Source organism: Carlito syrichta, unplaced genomic scaffold, assembly GCF_000164805.1.
Source record: "Carlito syrichta isolate Samal-C Ts95f unplaced genomic scaffold, Tarsius_syrichta-2.0.1 Scaffold304529, whole genome shotgun sequence".
NCBI classification, from domain to species: domain Eukaryota; kingdom Metazoa; phylum Chordata; class Mammalia; order Primates; family Tarsiidae; genus Carlito; species Carlito syrichta.
The window spans coordinates 41,216-55,347 of record NW_007248625.1 but is presented as its reverse complement, the minus strand read 5'-3'; the positions used below and the strand labels follow the sequence as shown (position 1 = coordinate 55,347).

The following is a 14,132-nucleotide window of genomic DNA, read 5'->3' as shown; positions in this document are numbered from 1 at the left end:
GGGTGAGGGCCACCACCATCTGACCTCATTGTGTAGAGGAGAGTTCCATTGTCCACCAATCTGAGCAGCTTGTTGGGAGTGGTCATGTTATGAGCCACCGATTTCTTGCCATTGTGGAAAAAGGTGTCAGGGGTCCAGATCTTACTAGCCAGGAGATTGTTAAGTGGAAGAATCTTCATGGGTCCATCAAATTTCAGTCTTTCATCATGCCATGTCTGCCGAAAAAATACATCAATAGTGTACTCCTAAGGACAAAAAGAGAGAGAAAAATGTTTCAGTAGAGTTCTGGTGAAGGCCCACAGTGCCCTTTGCAAATATCAATTATCTTGCAATATTTCCTCTTACGCAAACAAGCAGCAGTCTATTAATAGTAGTTACTGGTGAGTAAGGCAAATGGTTATGAATGAGAAATAATTCCATGATGATCAACTTCTATAAATATGAAGATAATATATCTGACAAGGTGTTGTTTAGGAATATCACTGCCACACTTCCACACACATCATACAAACTTACGCAAAACTTTGCCATATAAAAAGACAAGAATTCTCTTCTCTGTGCAGTGATATCACTCTAAAAACAAACTCCTTACCTTGTCTCTATTGCTGGATGATCCTATGTGAACATAAAAAGCAGGTATAAAAAAATCACTATAAGGCTGGGCGTGGTGGCTCAAGCCTGTAATCCCAGCACTTTGGGAGGCTGAGGTGAGGTGAGGGGATTGCCTGAGCCCACAGGTTGAAGAACGGCCTGGGCAACTTGGCAAGACCTCATCTCTACAATCAATAAAAAAAATAGCCAGGCATGGTAGCTACTATAGTTCCAGCTACTTGGAAGGCTGAGGTAGAAGGATTGCCTGAGCCCAGCAGGTCAATGCTGGGGTGGCTGTGAGTGTGCCACTGCACTCCAGCCTGGGCCACAAAGTGAGACTTCAACTAAAAAAAAAAAATCACTCTAAAACCAAAACCTTATATTTTAACATACATTTCATCTGAGCCCCCAAATAACAATATTTCTGATGGGTTAATAGCTTATTATCTTCAATAAATAATGAAATCTTATAGATAAATATGATAAAACAAACACACAAGTAGAAAACTGGGTAAAGAGCAAATTTATGAAATGGATAAAAATTATTAATAAACATAAAGAAAATTTTCAAATTTGTTAATCTAAATACAAATTAAACTAGCAATAAAAGTTCCAAGTTTTGATAAGAGCAGAATAAATTTTGGGGTCCATCTTCCTGTAGCTATAAATTATAAAAACTAAACAACTGTATATATTTATACTACTTGAAAGCGTTGAGTGGATGAAAGCAGACAGCAACCTAAGGTGAGTTAAGCCTTGAAAGATAGCAGCAGCACTAGATTAGAATTATAAGTCGGTGACTTTTTTTTTCCCTGGAGATTCTTCCCTAACCTAAAATTCCTGTGGCATGACTAGCTCAATGCGAGAGAGAATGTGGAATATTAGGGGTGAGATTCCTGAAAGCAAGGGATGGGCCCCCAAATCTGGGTAATGCAAATACTCTGCACAAAATCCTGGCTGACTATTATACCATACTCAAATGAGGGAAACCGTGGGGCCCAGTTTTTTTTTTTTTTTAGAGTATATTATTTGTTTATTTAATTGATGGCTGCTGTTTGTACACAGTAGGATAGCTCCAGGCCAAAGTAGCGGTAAAACAAGGCTGGTAATAAAAGTGGGCAGAAACAACAAAGTATTAGTCTACTAAATGAAAGAACTGTGCCAGATAATGTTTGCTGCAACCTAAACTGAAGAAATTCCTCAATCCATCACAACTCAGGTGGCAGAAATCTGAAAACTTATTAGCTTAATGGATCAGAGGAAAATCTCAGAACTAAAAGATTAGCTGAAAATCCATGAGGAGGTCTTGGAAACAAGAGAATCACTGAGAGGGTGAGTCCTAAAACTGAGTACAATCTTTGCCCAAATCCTTGACTGACCATGAAACTATACAAGGCACAGGGGATATTTCATGGTAGTCAGGTGAGAAAAAATGAAGCAGCCAGAATTTTCTGAAATTCCTTTGGTTTAAAATTCCTTAATGACTTCTGATCAGATTTGGAATGAACGCTTCCCTAACATAGCTGACCCTTATTATCCTCCTTGAGCTCTTCCCCAGGTACTCTTCCCTCTACAGATTAGCCAGTCTGGCTTTTCTCTTCCTATAGTGTACCAAGCACATCCCTGCTCACATTGAAAGCTCACATAGTCTGTTATCTAAACTGAAATTACTTTGAGAGGGAGAGGAGGCTTTATCAATATCCAAGACAACAGGTATAAAACAGAACTGTGACAAATGAGAAGCTGTAACTAGACTCTCACATAAAGCTAAGACCCTGGAGGACTCCAACCTCATAGAAAGGATGAATTCAATAAAATGAACTAGACAAAATCAGCTTGCAACACAACAATTCAAAAACGAAGGAATTGAGGGGAAAACATTTCTAATGAGATTTAGCAATCTCAGTCCTAATCTTATGTGGAATTGAAGCTCAAAGGTACACTATCTGCCAGATCCAAAGCTTACAAGGTGAGAAATTAACATTTAAAAAATGGTCTCAGGCTGAGGTTAACACTAGAAAACATTCTGGACAGATATAACCACTAATAAATGTTTGCTGAAAAGAAGCTCACTATTCACAACCACAAAACACCTAAAGAAAGATTTTGAGGAGACAAGATCTCACCATGTTGCCTAAGCTGGTCTTGAACTCCTGGGTTCAAGTAAACCTCCTGCCTCAGCCACCCAAAATGCTGGGATTACAGATGTGAATCACTGCACTAGGCCTGGTTTTCCAAATTGCTGGCATATAGGTATTCATAATAGTCTCTAATAATTTTTTGTATATCTGAAGTCTCAGTTGTTATGTCTCCTTCTTTGTTTCTAATTGTATTTATTTGGATCTTCTTTTTTTTTTTTCTTAGTTAGCTAAAGGTTTGTCAGTTTGTTTATTTTTTAAAAAAAACCAATGTTTCATTTTGTTGATCTCCTTCTATACTAATTTGTAGTCTCAATTTCATTTTCTTCTGCTGGGATCTGTCTGTATTATTTATTTTCTTCTACTAATACTGAGTTTGGTTTGTTCTTGCTTTTCTAGTTTTTTAGTTTGTTATTTGATATCTTTGTACTTTTTGGGTGTAGGTGTTTATTGTTAAAAACTTTTGCCATATCCCACAGATTTTGGTATGTTGCATTTATATTTTCCTTTGTTTAAAAAAAGTTTGAATTGTGTTCTTAATTTATTCACTGACCCATTGGTCGTTCAGGAGCATGTTTAATTTTCATGTGGTTATGTATGTTCTGAGGTTCCTCTTGCTATTCATTTCTATTTTTATTTCACTGTGGTCAGAAGAGATATGTTATATGATTTCTATTTATTTAAAATTTGTTTAAACTTGTACTGTACCTTAAGGAGCAATGTTCACAGATGACATGATCTTATACTTAGAAAAATCTGAAGATGCCACCAAAAAACTTTAGAACTAATAAACTAATTTAGTAAAGTTGCAGGATATAAAATCAACATACAAAAATCAGTAGCATTTATATACACCAACAGTGGACAATCTGAAAAAAAAGTCAAAACAGCAATCTCATTTACAATAGACACAAAGAATATAAAATTTCTAAAAATCAATCTAACAAAAGAAGCAAAAGATCTATACAATGAAAATGATAAAAATCTGATGAAAGAAATTTGGGAGGAGGCAAAAATAGAAAGATATTCCATGTTCATGAACTGGAAAGATTAATGTTATTAAAATGACAATACTACTGAAAGTAACTTTCAGATTTAATGCAATCCTTACCAAAATATCAATAACATTATTCATATAAATAGAAAAAAATTCCAAAAATTATATGAAACCAGAAAAAAAACTCAAATACCCAGAGCAATCCTAAGCAAAAAGAACAAAATTTGAGGCATCAAACTACCTGATTTCAAAATTTGCTACAAAGCTATAGTAACCAAAACAGTTTGGGACTGGCATAAAAACAGACACATAGACCAATGGAATAGAATGAAAAACCAAAATGTAAATCCATGCATTTACAGCCAACTCATTTTCAACAAAGTTACCAGGAACATACAATGGGGAAAGGATAGAAACTTTAATAAATAGTGCTGGGAAAACTGGATAACTATATGAAGAAGAATAAAACTAGATTCCCTATCTCTTACCACACACAGAAATCAAATAAAAACGGATTACATACTTTAAGCTAAGACCTGAAACTATGAAACTACTACAAAAAAAACATTGCGGAAATCCTCCAAAACACTGATCTGGGCAAAGATATTTTTTGTGTGTAAGACCTCAAAAGCAGAGACAACCAAAAGAAAAATAAACAAATGGGATTATATCAAGCTAAAAAGCTTCTGAACAAAAAACAAAAAATAAACAAAATGAAAAAACTACCTACAAAAGGAAGAAGATATTTGTAAACTATTTGTCTGACAAGGGACTAATCACCAGAGCAAATAATGAGCTCAAACTACTCAACTGCAGCAAACCAAATAATCTAATTAAAAATGGACAAAAAGTCTGACTAGACATGTCTCAAAAGAAGACGTACAAATGGCCAACAGGTATATGAAAAAAAATGCTCAACATCGCTAATCATCAAAATAATACAAATCAAAACCACAATGTGATATCATCTCAGTCCAGTTAAAATGGCTTCAAAAAGACATGAATTAAAAAAGACATGACATAACAAAAAAGACATGAAATAACAAATGCTAAAGATATTGTGGAGAAAGGGGAACCCTTATACACTGTTAGTGGGAATTTAAATTAGGACACCCACTATGGAAAACAGTATGGAGTTTGCTTAAAAAGCTACAAATAGAATTACTGTATGACCCAGCAATCCCACTGCTGGGTATTTATCCAAAGAAAAGGAATCAGTAAATCAAAGTGATATCTGTACTGTCATATATACTGCAGCACTATTTACAATAGCCAAAATACAGAATCAACCTATGTGCCCATCAAAGGAGTGAGTAGATAAAGAAAATATAGTATATATACACAATGTCATATTATTCAGTCACATGAAAAATGCAACCCTGTTATTTTCAGCTACATGGATGAAACTGGAGGCCATATGCTAAGTGAAATAAGCCAAGCACAGAAAGACAAATATCCTAAGTTCTCACTTGTAAGTGAGAGCTAAAACAGTGTATCTCATGAAGATAGAGAGTAAAATCGTGATTATACGATTAGGAAGAGTAGGGGGAAAGGGAGGAAGACGAGAAGAAAACTAATATAAATGCATTTGTTACACTGAACCATACACTTACAATGATAAAGATGGCAAAGTTTCTATTTTGCCTCAATAAAAATATAGTATTTAAAAATAAATAAATATAACTGAAGGATAAATAAACAACATAGCTATATGCTATGTACATATAGGAGGCACACATAAAGACATGAAAACACAGACAGTTTGAAAATAAAGTGATGAAAATATACATAAGAAAATACTGAGTGATCTCTCACAGGACAAAAAGCTGAGTACCACATGTTCTTACTCATAAGTGGACCTTAAACAATTACCATAATACTATAAGAAAGAGATTGGCAGTAATTGGAAACTGTCGGGTGGGGGTTGAATTGGCAGTAGTGCGAAACTGCCAGGGGAGAGGGGCACATCTCATCAACAAGGGTACCTGCATAATGAACATTTGTATACCTAACCCTGAATTGTACCCCACATCTGCAAAATAAAAATTTTAAAAAAAGAAAATCCTAATAAAATAAAGGTGGTAGAGCTATCAAATACAGACAGAATGCACTGTAAGACAAACCTTCTTTGGGATAAAATATAATTACACTAAAAAATGGAGTATCTTGAGTGGAAAATGTAAGAACTGTAATTTTTTATGTACCAACAACATATGTATCAAAATACATAAGGCAATAATAGAATTCCAAGGAGAAATCAACAAAACCATAGACTCTCAGTAAGTGAAAAACCAGTCAGGCCAATGACTTGATATGATTAGAAAATTAGAACAACCCATCTGACAAGCATAAACTAATAAACACACGTAAACTCATCTACTTAACACTTAGTAAAAGAAACAGAGATCATTTATCAACCTCTCCTAAAAAAGGACCAGGTGCTTGCTAAGTCATAGGGCAAATCTCAAGAAACACAAAAGGATTTCATAGCCTAAAGACCATCATCTTTCAAAATGAGGTATTAAAATTAGGAATTCATAAAAATCTTCTACATTTGGAAAGTGAAAAATACTACAAAAATTTTAAGAAACAAAGAAGAAAGTGTAAACAAAATACTTAGAACCCGAACAATAGTGAAAATGTTTACATATGAAATCTTGTTTTGGAATCCTAAAGTGGTACTTAAAGTGAAATTGATAGCCACAAAGAAGGATTAAAGATAGTCTTTTAAAAAAGAAAAACTGGTAAGCTAATTTACCTCAGGAAACCAGAAGGACCAGAGTACCCCCAAGGAAAGTACATAAAGGGGAAATCCAGATAAAAGCAAAAATCAGTGAAACAGAAAACAAAAAGAAATAATACAGATAATGAACAAAACTAAAAACTAGGTTGCTTTGAACATACTAATATAGAAAACTTCTGAAAAATTTAATCAAGAAAAAGAGACAAAGGCAGGGAGAAGAGTCTTAGGTAGGAGTGGGAATACAGATAAATGAAATTCCATTATACTATTGTCTCTATTTTGGTACATATATGAGAAGGGGACCCGAAAATAACCAAAATTAGTTTTTGGAAGGATGGGCCCGTTGTAGTACAGGCGTCCCCCACTAGGTAAGTGTTCTAGTATTCTAGGAACCCATTGGCATAAGTGTATCATTGTAAGAGGCTGCATCCGGCTTCAGTGAATTTTTTTTTTTTTTTGAGATTCTTTCACTGTGTTTGTTCGCTTCATGATGAGTGATTTACGAGTGCACCAGCCCATACCATGCTGAATGTTCAGCAGTTTTTGATCAGAAATTGCATGACGCCCATGTTCTACCTTCCCCATTCATCCGATCTCACCCCAAGCACTTTTTCTTCTTTCCCCGGATGAAAAAGGCCCTCAAAGGCAAACGTTTTGCCAACACGGAAAAGTTGAAACAAAAAACAGCAGAAGCACTAAAAGGCATCAAAATCGACGAGTTCAAAAACTGTTTTGAACACTGGAAAAAGCATCTCAATAGGTGTATTACATCAGATGGAGAGTACTTTGAAGGGGACTGACGTTTAAACGTGTAACAAAAAATACACAATATTTTATAAGTAAATTCTGGTTTTTTGAGTCCCCCTTGTATATATGGACCAAATGGACCAGAGTAATATCAGTGGAAGTGGTGAGAAGCAGTTTAATTTGGGGACATTTATGAACATAGATACAAAGACTATGAGTAAAATAATAGTAAAACAGACCAAGTATAAAAATTAATACATCATTATAAAATTGTGATTATTTTAAGGACTGTAAAGATGGCCTAATATTAGGAAATCTATTAATTAATCACATTAACAGATTAGAGGAAAAATAATGCAATCATCTTAATAGGGGCCAAAAGAGAAATTGCAAAATTTCAAATACATTCATAATTAAATACACACCTCTTAGAAAACGGATAAATGGAACGTATAGTGGATATCTTTCATATTCATTGCTGCTTATCATCATTTGTCATTTGTTTGGTCTTTCTAGGATGTCTTGTGTATATTCCCTATGATTAGCCCTGCCTTCTCAAATTAAGTGTCAAAACTCAAATTTTCAGCCTTTCTTGGAGTTAGAATCAGGCTAGTGACTTAGCAACCACCTGTCTCTCTCTCTCTCTCTCTCTCTCTCTCTCTCTCTCTCTCTCTCTCTCTCTCTCTCGCTTTCTCGCTCACACACACACACACACACACACACACACACACACATACACCCCTAACAGAAAACTTTAATTCAAAAGTGGCAACAGGAGAAAACAGGGTTTGTATGGAGTTTCTACTTTTGCTGATACAGATGGTGGCAAAAGCATCTTGTCTGTGGTAGCACAGATTGGCCACTAAACACATAAAATGATGTTTAAACCTCAAAGGTAATCAGGAAAATGCAAATAAAATCAATTAGATACAATTTCATACCCATCAAAGTATGGAAAACAAAGCGTGACAATATGAAGTCTTAGCAAAAGTGTAGAGAAGTAGAACTGTCATACACAGCCAGTGGGATTATACATTGATACAATCTATGACAAGAGTATTTGGTTCGAATCTGAAAAAGGTTAAAGATAAACAAGCCCTAGCAAACCATATATTTTATCTGTAGATACATACCCTACAGAAACTCAAACGTGTTCATAAGAAGACATGTATAAGAATGCTTGCTGTAACAGCCTAAATGCACATTAACAAGAGAATGGATAAATATAAGAATAAATAGTCATAAATGTAATAATCTATAATAGTCAAAATAAATGAAGTAGAGTAAAAGCATAAAAAATAAGAGCTGTTAACATATGGTTAAAAATAAATTGCAAAATGACACACATTGTGATGCCTTTTTATAAAAGTTCAAAAACATAACAGCCACTATTTGCTATTTATGAATATATTTGATATATACATTCTTAGGTATAATTGTAAAGTACGTATAGAAATAACACTAAAAAAGCAAATTTATGATTGTGATTATCTTTGGAATCAGATTAAAATACACAGGGGACTTCACCTGAGTGTTTAAAAGTTATTTGCTTAATATAAAAGCAAATTTTTTTTTAAGTTGAGTGATGGACACCTATTTTTTTATATGTTATTCTCTCTACAATCAAAACTACCAGGAAAAACCACAGGGTGATTATTTGCTCTCCAAGTATCCTAAGACCTTTGGCCAAAAGCAATCAGATTTTGACCTGACCACTCTAGAAATTCAATCAGTGACTTTCTTGTAAATTGAGCCCTTGTATACTTTCCAAGGATGATTGTCTCTAAATTAACAAATGAATTCTGCTGTTTTGTGAGGCATTTAAATCAAAATTCCAGATAACAAGCTTAAGTCTGCCTCCTGGGAAGGCACTTTACATTTCCTACACAAGGCAGAGATGACACTTAGCTCTTGGGGAAGCATTTCTGGCTTGATGTTACAGCCTGATTGGCTTCCACTCTCTAACACCTCTCAGTGTGTCCAAGCAGGCTTCCAGAAAGAGCCTCCAAGGTTTATTCAACTTGAGCAGGGTGTGGGGCCAACGTACTTGACAAATGCATTACAGTGAAGGCCTTGCCATTTTCCTGATACAGGCCACCTCCCCTTACTTTGGGATCTCCTCCTCCCCTGGCTCTTTGTCTTCTCATCATTATTCTCTATTTTGGAGACTCATAATCCACATCCTTCTTTCAGATGTATTTTGCCCTTGAAATAGTCATATTGGCATTGTTTATGTGTCCTACTTGACTGTGTTACATAAAAGCATCCCAGGAGATTCTTGGTCATGGACTGCTAGGAAAAACCCACAGTTATAGACCCCTTTCTGTATTGCATCTAGAAATACTATATCCTATAAAATAAGAAGAAACCTAAAATGTTTTCAAAATAGACAAAAGTTCCCATCCATTCTGTGCCTCAGATTGCCAGAAAGAAAGAGCTTGAAGTAGACATAGCCAGTTATTCCAGAGCTAGGGAGAAAACAGGTACAATAATTTCAAATTTACTGCCACCAGGAAAGCAGTCGCTGTGTTACTTTCTTTTTAATTAACACAATTTTGTTCTGTATAATAATTTTTCATACTTTTCATAAGCAGTTGTCAGATCAGAATGCATGTTATCTGATTCTGTTATAAAAATTATTACCATAATATCTTTCATGGGTTCTCATTTCCTAAGCTTTCATTTTATTTTTTCTCTTTAAGCTAGATGATGAGTTCTCTTATTGTATTGTCTACTTACACCAATAGCTGGTTGTCCACTGTACTCTAGGAAGTTTCTCTGTTGACAAGTCCCTGCTGGCACTTCTTACTGAGCAGGATCTACGCAAAGTATCTCTGGGGAGAAGCTGAAGTTAATAATTCCTAAAATTGGCATTTTAAGTTTTCTAGTTGTTCTCTCTCTGACCTTCCTAACATTCCTTTGCTTTGTTCTCTTTATGTTCTCACTAGTTTTTTTTTGGTACATTTCAAATAGATATTCGTCAAATACATAACCCAAGACCCAGGTCCCTGCACTTCTTCAGGGTGCTCAAAAACCAGAAGAGAATGTAGAGAACTGCCTGGGGCCTTAGGATCTTGAGAGCTAGGGTGGACACGAAGTCAGAAAGGAATCTGGACCATAAGAACAGCCAAAGTTTTTCTCAGCTGTTACCTTTCTGCCTTGCTTTCCAATACTGACTATATAAATAAATTGCGATTGCTCAGTCAGCTTCCAGTCTCTCTACATTCTAATTCTTTGCAACCTTTCTCTCACTGCCACATCTACCTTTTTTCCATGCATCTGATGGGGAAAAAAATAGTCTAAGCTCTTCTAATAATAGATAGTCATAGAAGATTGCATAGCTTCAGTTCACTCAAATTGGGATAGTAGTCCTTGTGCTGTCCCTCTCCCAGGAACCACGGACACGGTATTGTTAATACTGCCGAGAAGCCATGTATTGTGTGACCAGCAAACTCCATTTGGCTTTCATTCATAATGCCTGTAAAATTCCCAGCGCAACCACTTTCCAACTTATCTCTTGTACTCTGAATTACATTTCTTTATATCTCAAAATTTCGCCTTAAAAACATCTACCACTGTTCAGTTTTCATCTCTGTCATACTTCCTTATTCTCCTGAATGGAGAAGTCACTAAAACTAGTCTGAATCACCAGGCTGGCTACTCAACAGTGTCTCCTGAGGAAAGATATTTTATCTGCAGAGTTTGCTACTAATGTTTCATAATATTTCAACAAACACATACAGAGGACCTCAGTCACCTGTATGGCTCTGTGCTAAGTGCTGGAGCTACAGAGATGTGCCTGACATGTTTTCTGCCTTTGAAGAACTTTCAGTCAAGTGGAGGGACACAGTCATTATTTTCCCTCAAATTCAATTAGTTCCATCTCATTCATTCTTGCACTTAACACATAGTTGGGAGTTTACCATGTACAGAGCATTGAGTTAGGCACTGATGGTACTGAGATGAACAAAACAGACATGGGACTTTCTGTCAAGCTAAGGATGTGTGTCTTTAAGAGCCAGTGTTCGACCAAAGAATGCAATGGGTGCAAAAGATTGGGGGTGATGGTGTATTAATGCTCAAACAACGTTCCCCTTTAGGAACTAAAGACTGCCTCTATTTCCTTAGGAAAGTGTTTTGGACCAAAACTCCCTTTTTGGATGGAAATAAACCAAGAGCCCAGCAGGCCTGAATTTTCATCTACTTTTCCAAGTAGTTCGTGATCTCAGGGGAGTCTGGGTTCTCATTGCAACTCGTCGCTAAAGTCAGAGGACTGCCTAATGCTTTACCCAAAGTAACCTCTGACCCTGGGATCGATTGCCACAGTCTACTAAGTAGTATAGGAGAAGAAATTATTTTAAAACACCAGAAATGTGTTCTCAGCCAGAGTGATCCTAGTTTTCAGACTTGTGACAGAATGGAAGTACAGTTAAAGAGAATGCAACATTATTAGACCATAGTCTGCCTTCCCCATCAGAAGAGACATTCTTTTGATAAACGCGCAAGCAAGAAAACAAGCAAGCAAGTGAACATTAAATCAAAAGAGATAGAATGTCCCAATTGTTAAAAGTATCTCCAGAGCCTGTGTACACTCTTACATGCCTGCTTGGGTGGGGAAGCAGCAGACCAGGGAGCTGGTTGGGGCAGGGGTGTGTGCATTTGTTGTACCCCTGGGTTTAGGTATCTGCTCACATGTGACTATAGAATGCCTGGGATAGTGTGTGAATTGTTTATAGTCTCTGTGTATTTGTGTGTAACATATTTGTCTGAATGTATTTGTAAATGTTAGTGCATGGATGAGGATGAATGAGTGATTGTATGTGCATGTGTAAAAAGAGTTGCTTCAGTTATAAGTTGCTTCTTATAAAAATCTTTATCCATCATTAATTCCTAGAAATACCAAAAGAGAGCTGCATATCCTTGGTGAATCTGGTTATCTCCAATGGCCTGTGAATTCTTGGAATGTAAGACTTCCTAGAGTCCTTTAATGCAGAGTTTGGCTCCTAAGGAGTACTTGTTGAGTGTCCAACTGGCAACAATTTTAATGCATGCGTGAATCGGAAGTTGAGCACTTCCAGTCAATAGGTTGAGAAAGGACAATCTAGACATACCCACTTTCTTGTTGCCATTAAGAGAGGGCCTTCTCCTCCATTCTTCATACTTCAAAGCTGTCCCTTACTAAGCTCTCCTTATGTCAAGTGTCCTGCTAAGTGCCAGAGAAGCCATTAAGACTTGGTATTTGCCTACAAGGAGTTCACAGGAAATATTATACCCTTTTCTTATTCTTCACTTGAAAGAAAAAACTCAGGTCTCTCCTTTCCCCTTGCCTGCCCTCTCAAAAACTCACATATTGATGACTTACTCTCCTGCAAACTAGCTAGCTTTTCCAGCTGATTTCTAGAACTCACCGTATAAAATCAACATACCTACATCAACTCTCAGCTTCCAGTCTTTTCCCCTTTGCAATCCACCATGCACAGACCACCAGATTAATCATTGTAAAACAACACTCATATATTTTCATTGTCTTACTCAAATCCACTCAACAGCTCTGCATTATCTATAGTAAAAACTCTATCACTTCCCTATACAACTGTTTGCATTCTTCTGACAGGTAGAAAGAAGCTTTGCCCCCTGCCAAGTAGTGGTCCCACTGAAAATAGACATAAAGAATAAGTAGTGAACATGGGCACTTTATATTCTTTGAACACATTTTCCCTGATATTAAGATGTTTATGTATAACACAAAGCCAGCTATTTAATAAAACAAGCTGAGCATCTAATAACTGCCAGGCATAGAGAGGAGATAATAGCTTTTTGGCTTCTCTAAATGATAGTTGCTCAGTCAAGTATCAGACATTCAGTAGGGATTGATAGGTGATCTATTGGGGGAAGACTTCTGCTTCAACTCTCCACTACATTCTTTGCTTTGGCAATGAGGGAGAATGGCAGGTGAACAGATAGTCCTTGCAGATGGCTTGTGAGCCACCCCCTTGCTAGCTTGCTGTGCTCTGCCTTATTTACAGAGTCTGCACTGAAACTCTCCCCCGTCTACATCTGTAGACAAATTAGTTTTCAGAAGTGGGTTATACACTTTCTCCAAACGATTTGTGTCACTCTTCAGTTCGTGCCCTGGTGGCTGGAGCCCAGTTGCAAAGAACAGACTTCCTGGATGCCACCACCAGCCGTTTTGACTGAGAATCCCCACCTCAATGCTCTCCTCACATGATCTCTCTATATGAATATATGTGTGGCGCTGGCAAAGTGTGAAGCAAAAAAGTCAATTAAAGTAGTTTAATTGAGGCTAGAGAGCCAAATCGAGTTTGGAAAGATGTGTCATAAAAGGAATAAAGGGGCATTCCTGATGGGAGTATATGCTTTATATGTGAGTAGGTGAGGAGAGCAGAGAAAAGATGAATTTGACTAAATGCAGGATGGTGAGAATAGGGAATCCATGTGAGATAAACTATCTCCTTAGAATATAGCTACAATGCTGAAGGAAAGCCCCAATTTATTTTCTTTGGTCTGTTGCATTATCTTTCACTTTTGCCTTTGCAAGAAGTATTCTTACCATGTCAGTGTCTGACACAGGGCCAAAACTGGTCACGTAGATGTCAGTCTTCACTTCAGTCACGGCATCTGAGCAAAGAAAAAAAAGGTAGAAAAGCAGAATATCAGAGAGAGTCCAGTGCAGTACTCTGAATGACAGGCAACTTACGACTTCTAAGAAAAGAAAATCCCTCAAAAACCTTTCACCTGCGTTATTTCTTCACAGAGAACATGCTGAGTACAGGTTCAAAGTCTATTCCTTTAGATATCATTGAGAATGACAGCATAATTCCAAAACAGCAAAGCTTAGAGAGGTCTCTAAGAGATCCCTGACATTCACAAGAGCTGGGTTCTCACACTGGGCTTA

General features: G+C 36.6%; 1 protein-coding gene across 2 annotated transcripts in view; it reads right to left on the bottom strand.

The window, feature by feature from the left end:
• The window catches only part of GABRA3 (gamma-aminobutyric acid type A receptor alpha3 subunit), a 95,891-nt gene extending 82,040 nt beyond the window's left edge, over positions 1-13,851 (bottom strand). For both annotated transcript variants that reach the window (XM_008060136.1, XM_021713416.1), the window contains exons 1-2: positions 13,788-13,851; positions 25-245 (exon numbers count right to left, since the gene is read on the bottom strand). In XM_008060136.1, coding sequence (XP_008058327.1) covers positions 25-245; positions 13,788-13,790 — 224 coding nt within the window. In that variant the 5' untranslated portion in view covers positions 13,791-13,851. The remainder of the gene's footprint in view (positions 1-24; positions 246-13,787) is intronic.
• Between the last annotated feature and the right edge of the window lie 281 nt (positions 13,852-14,132).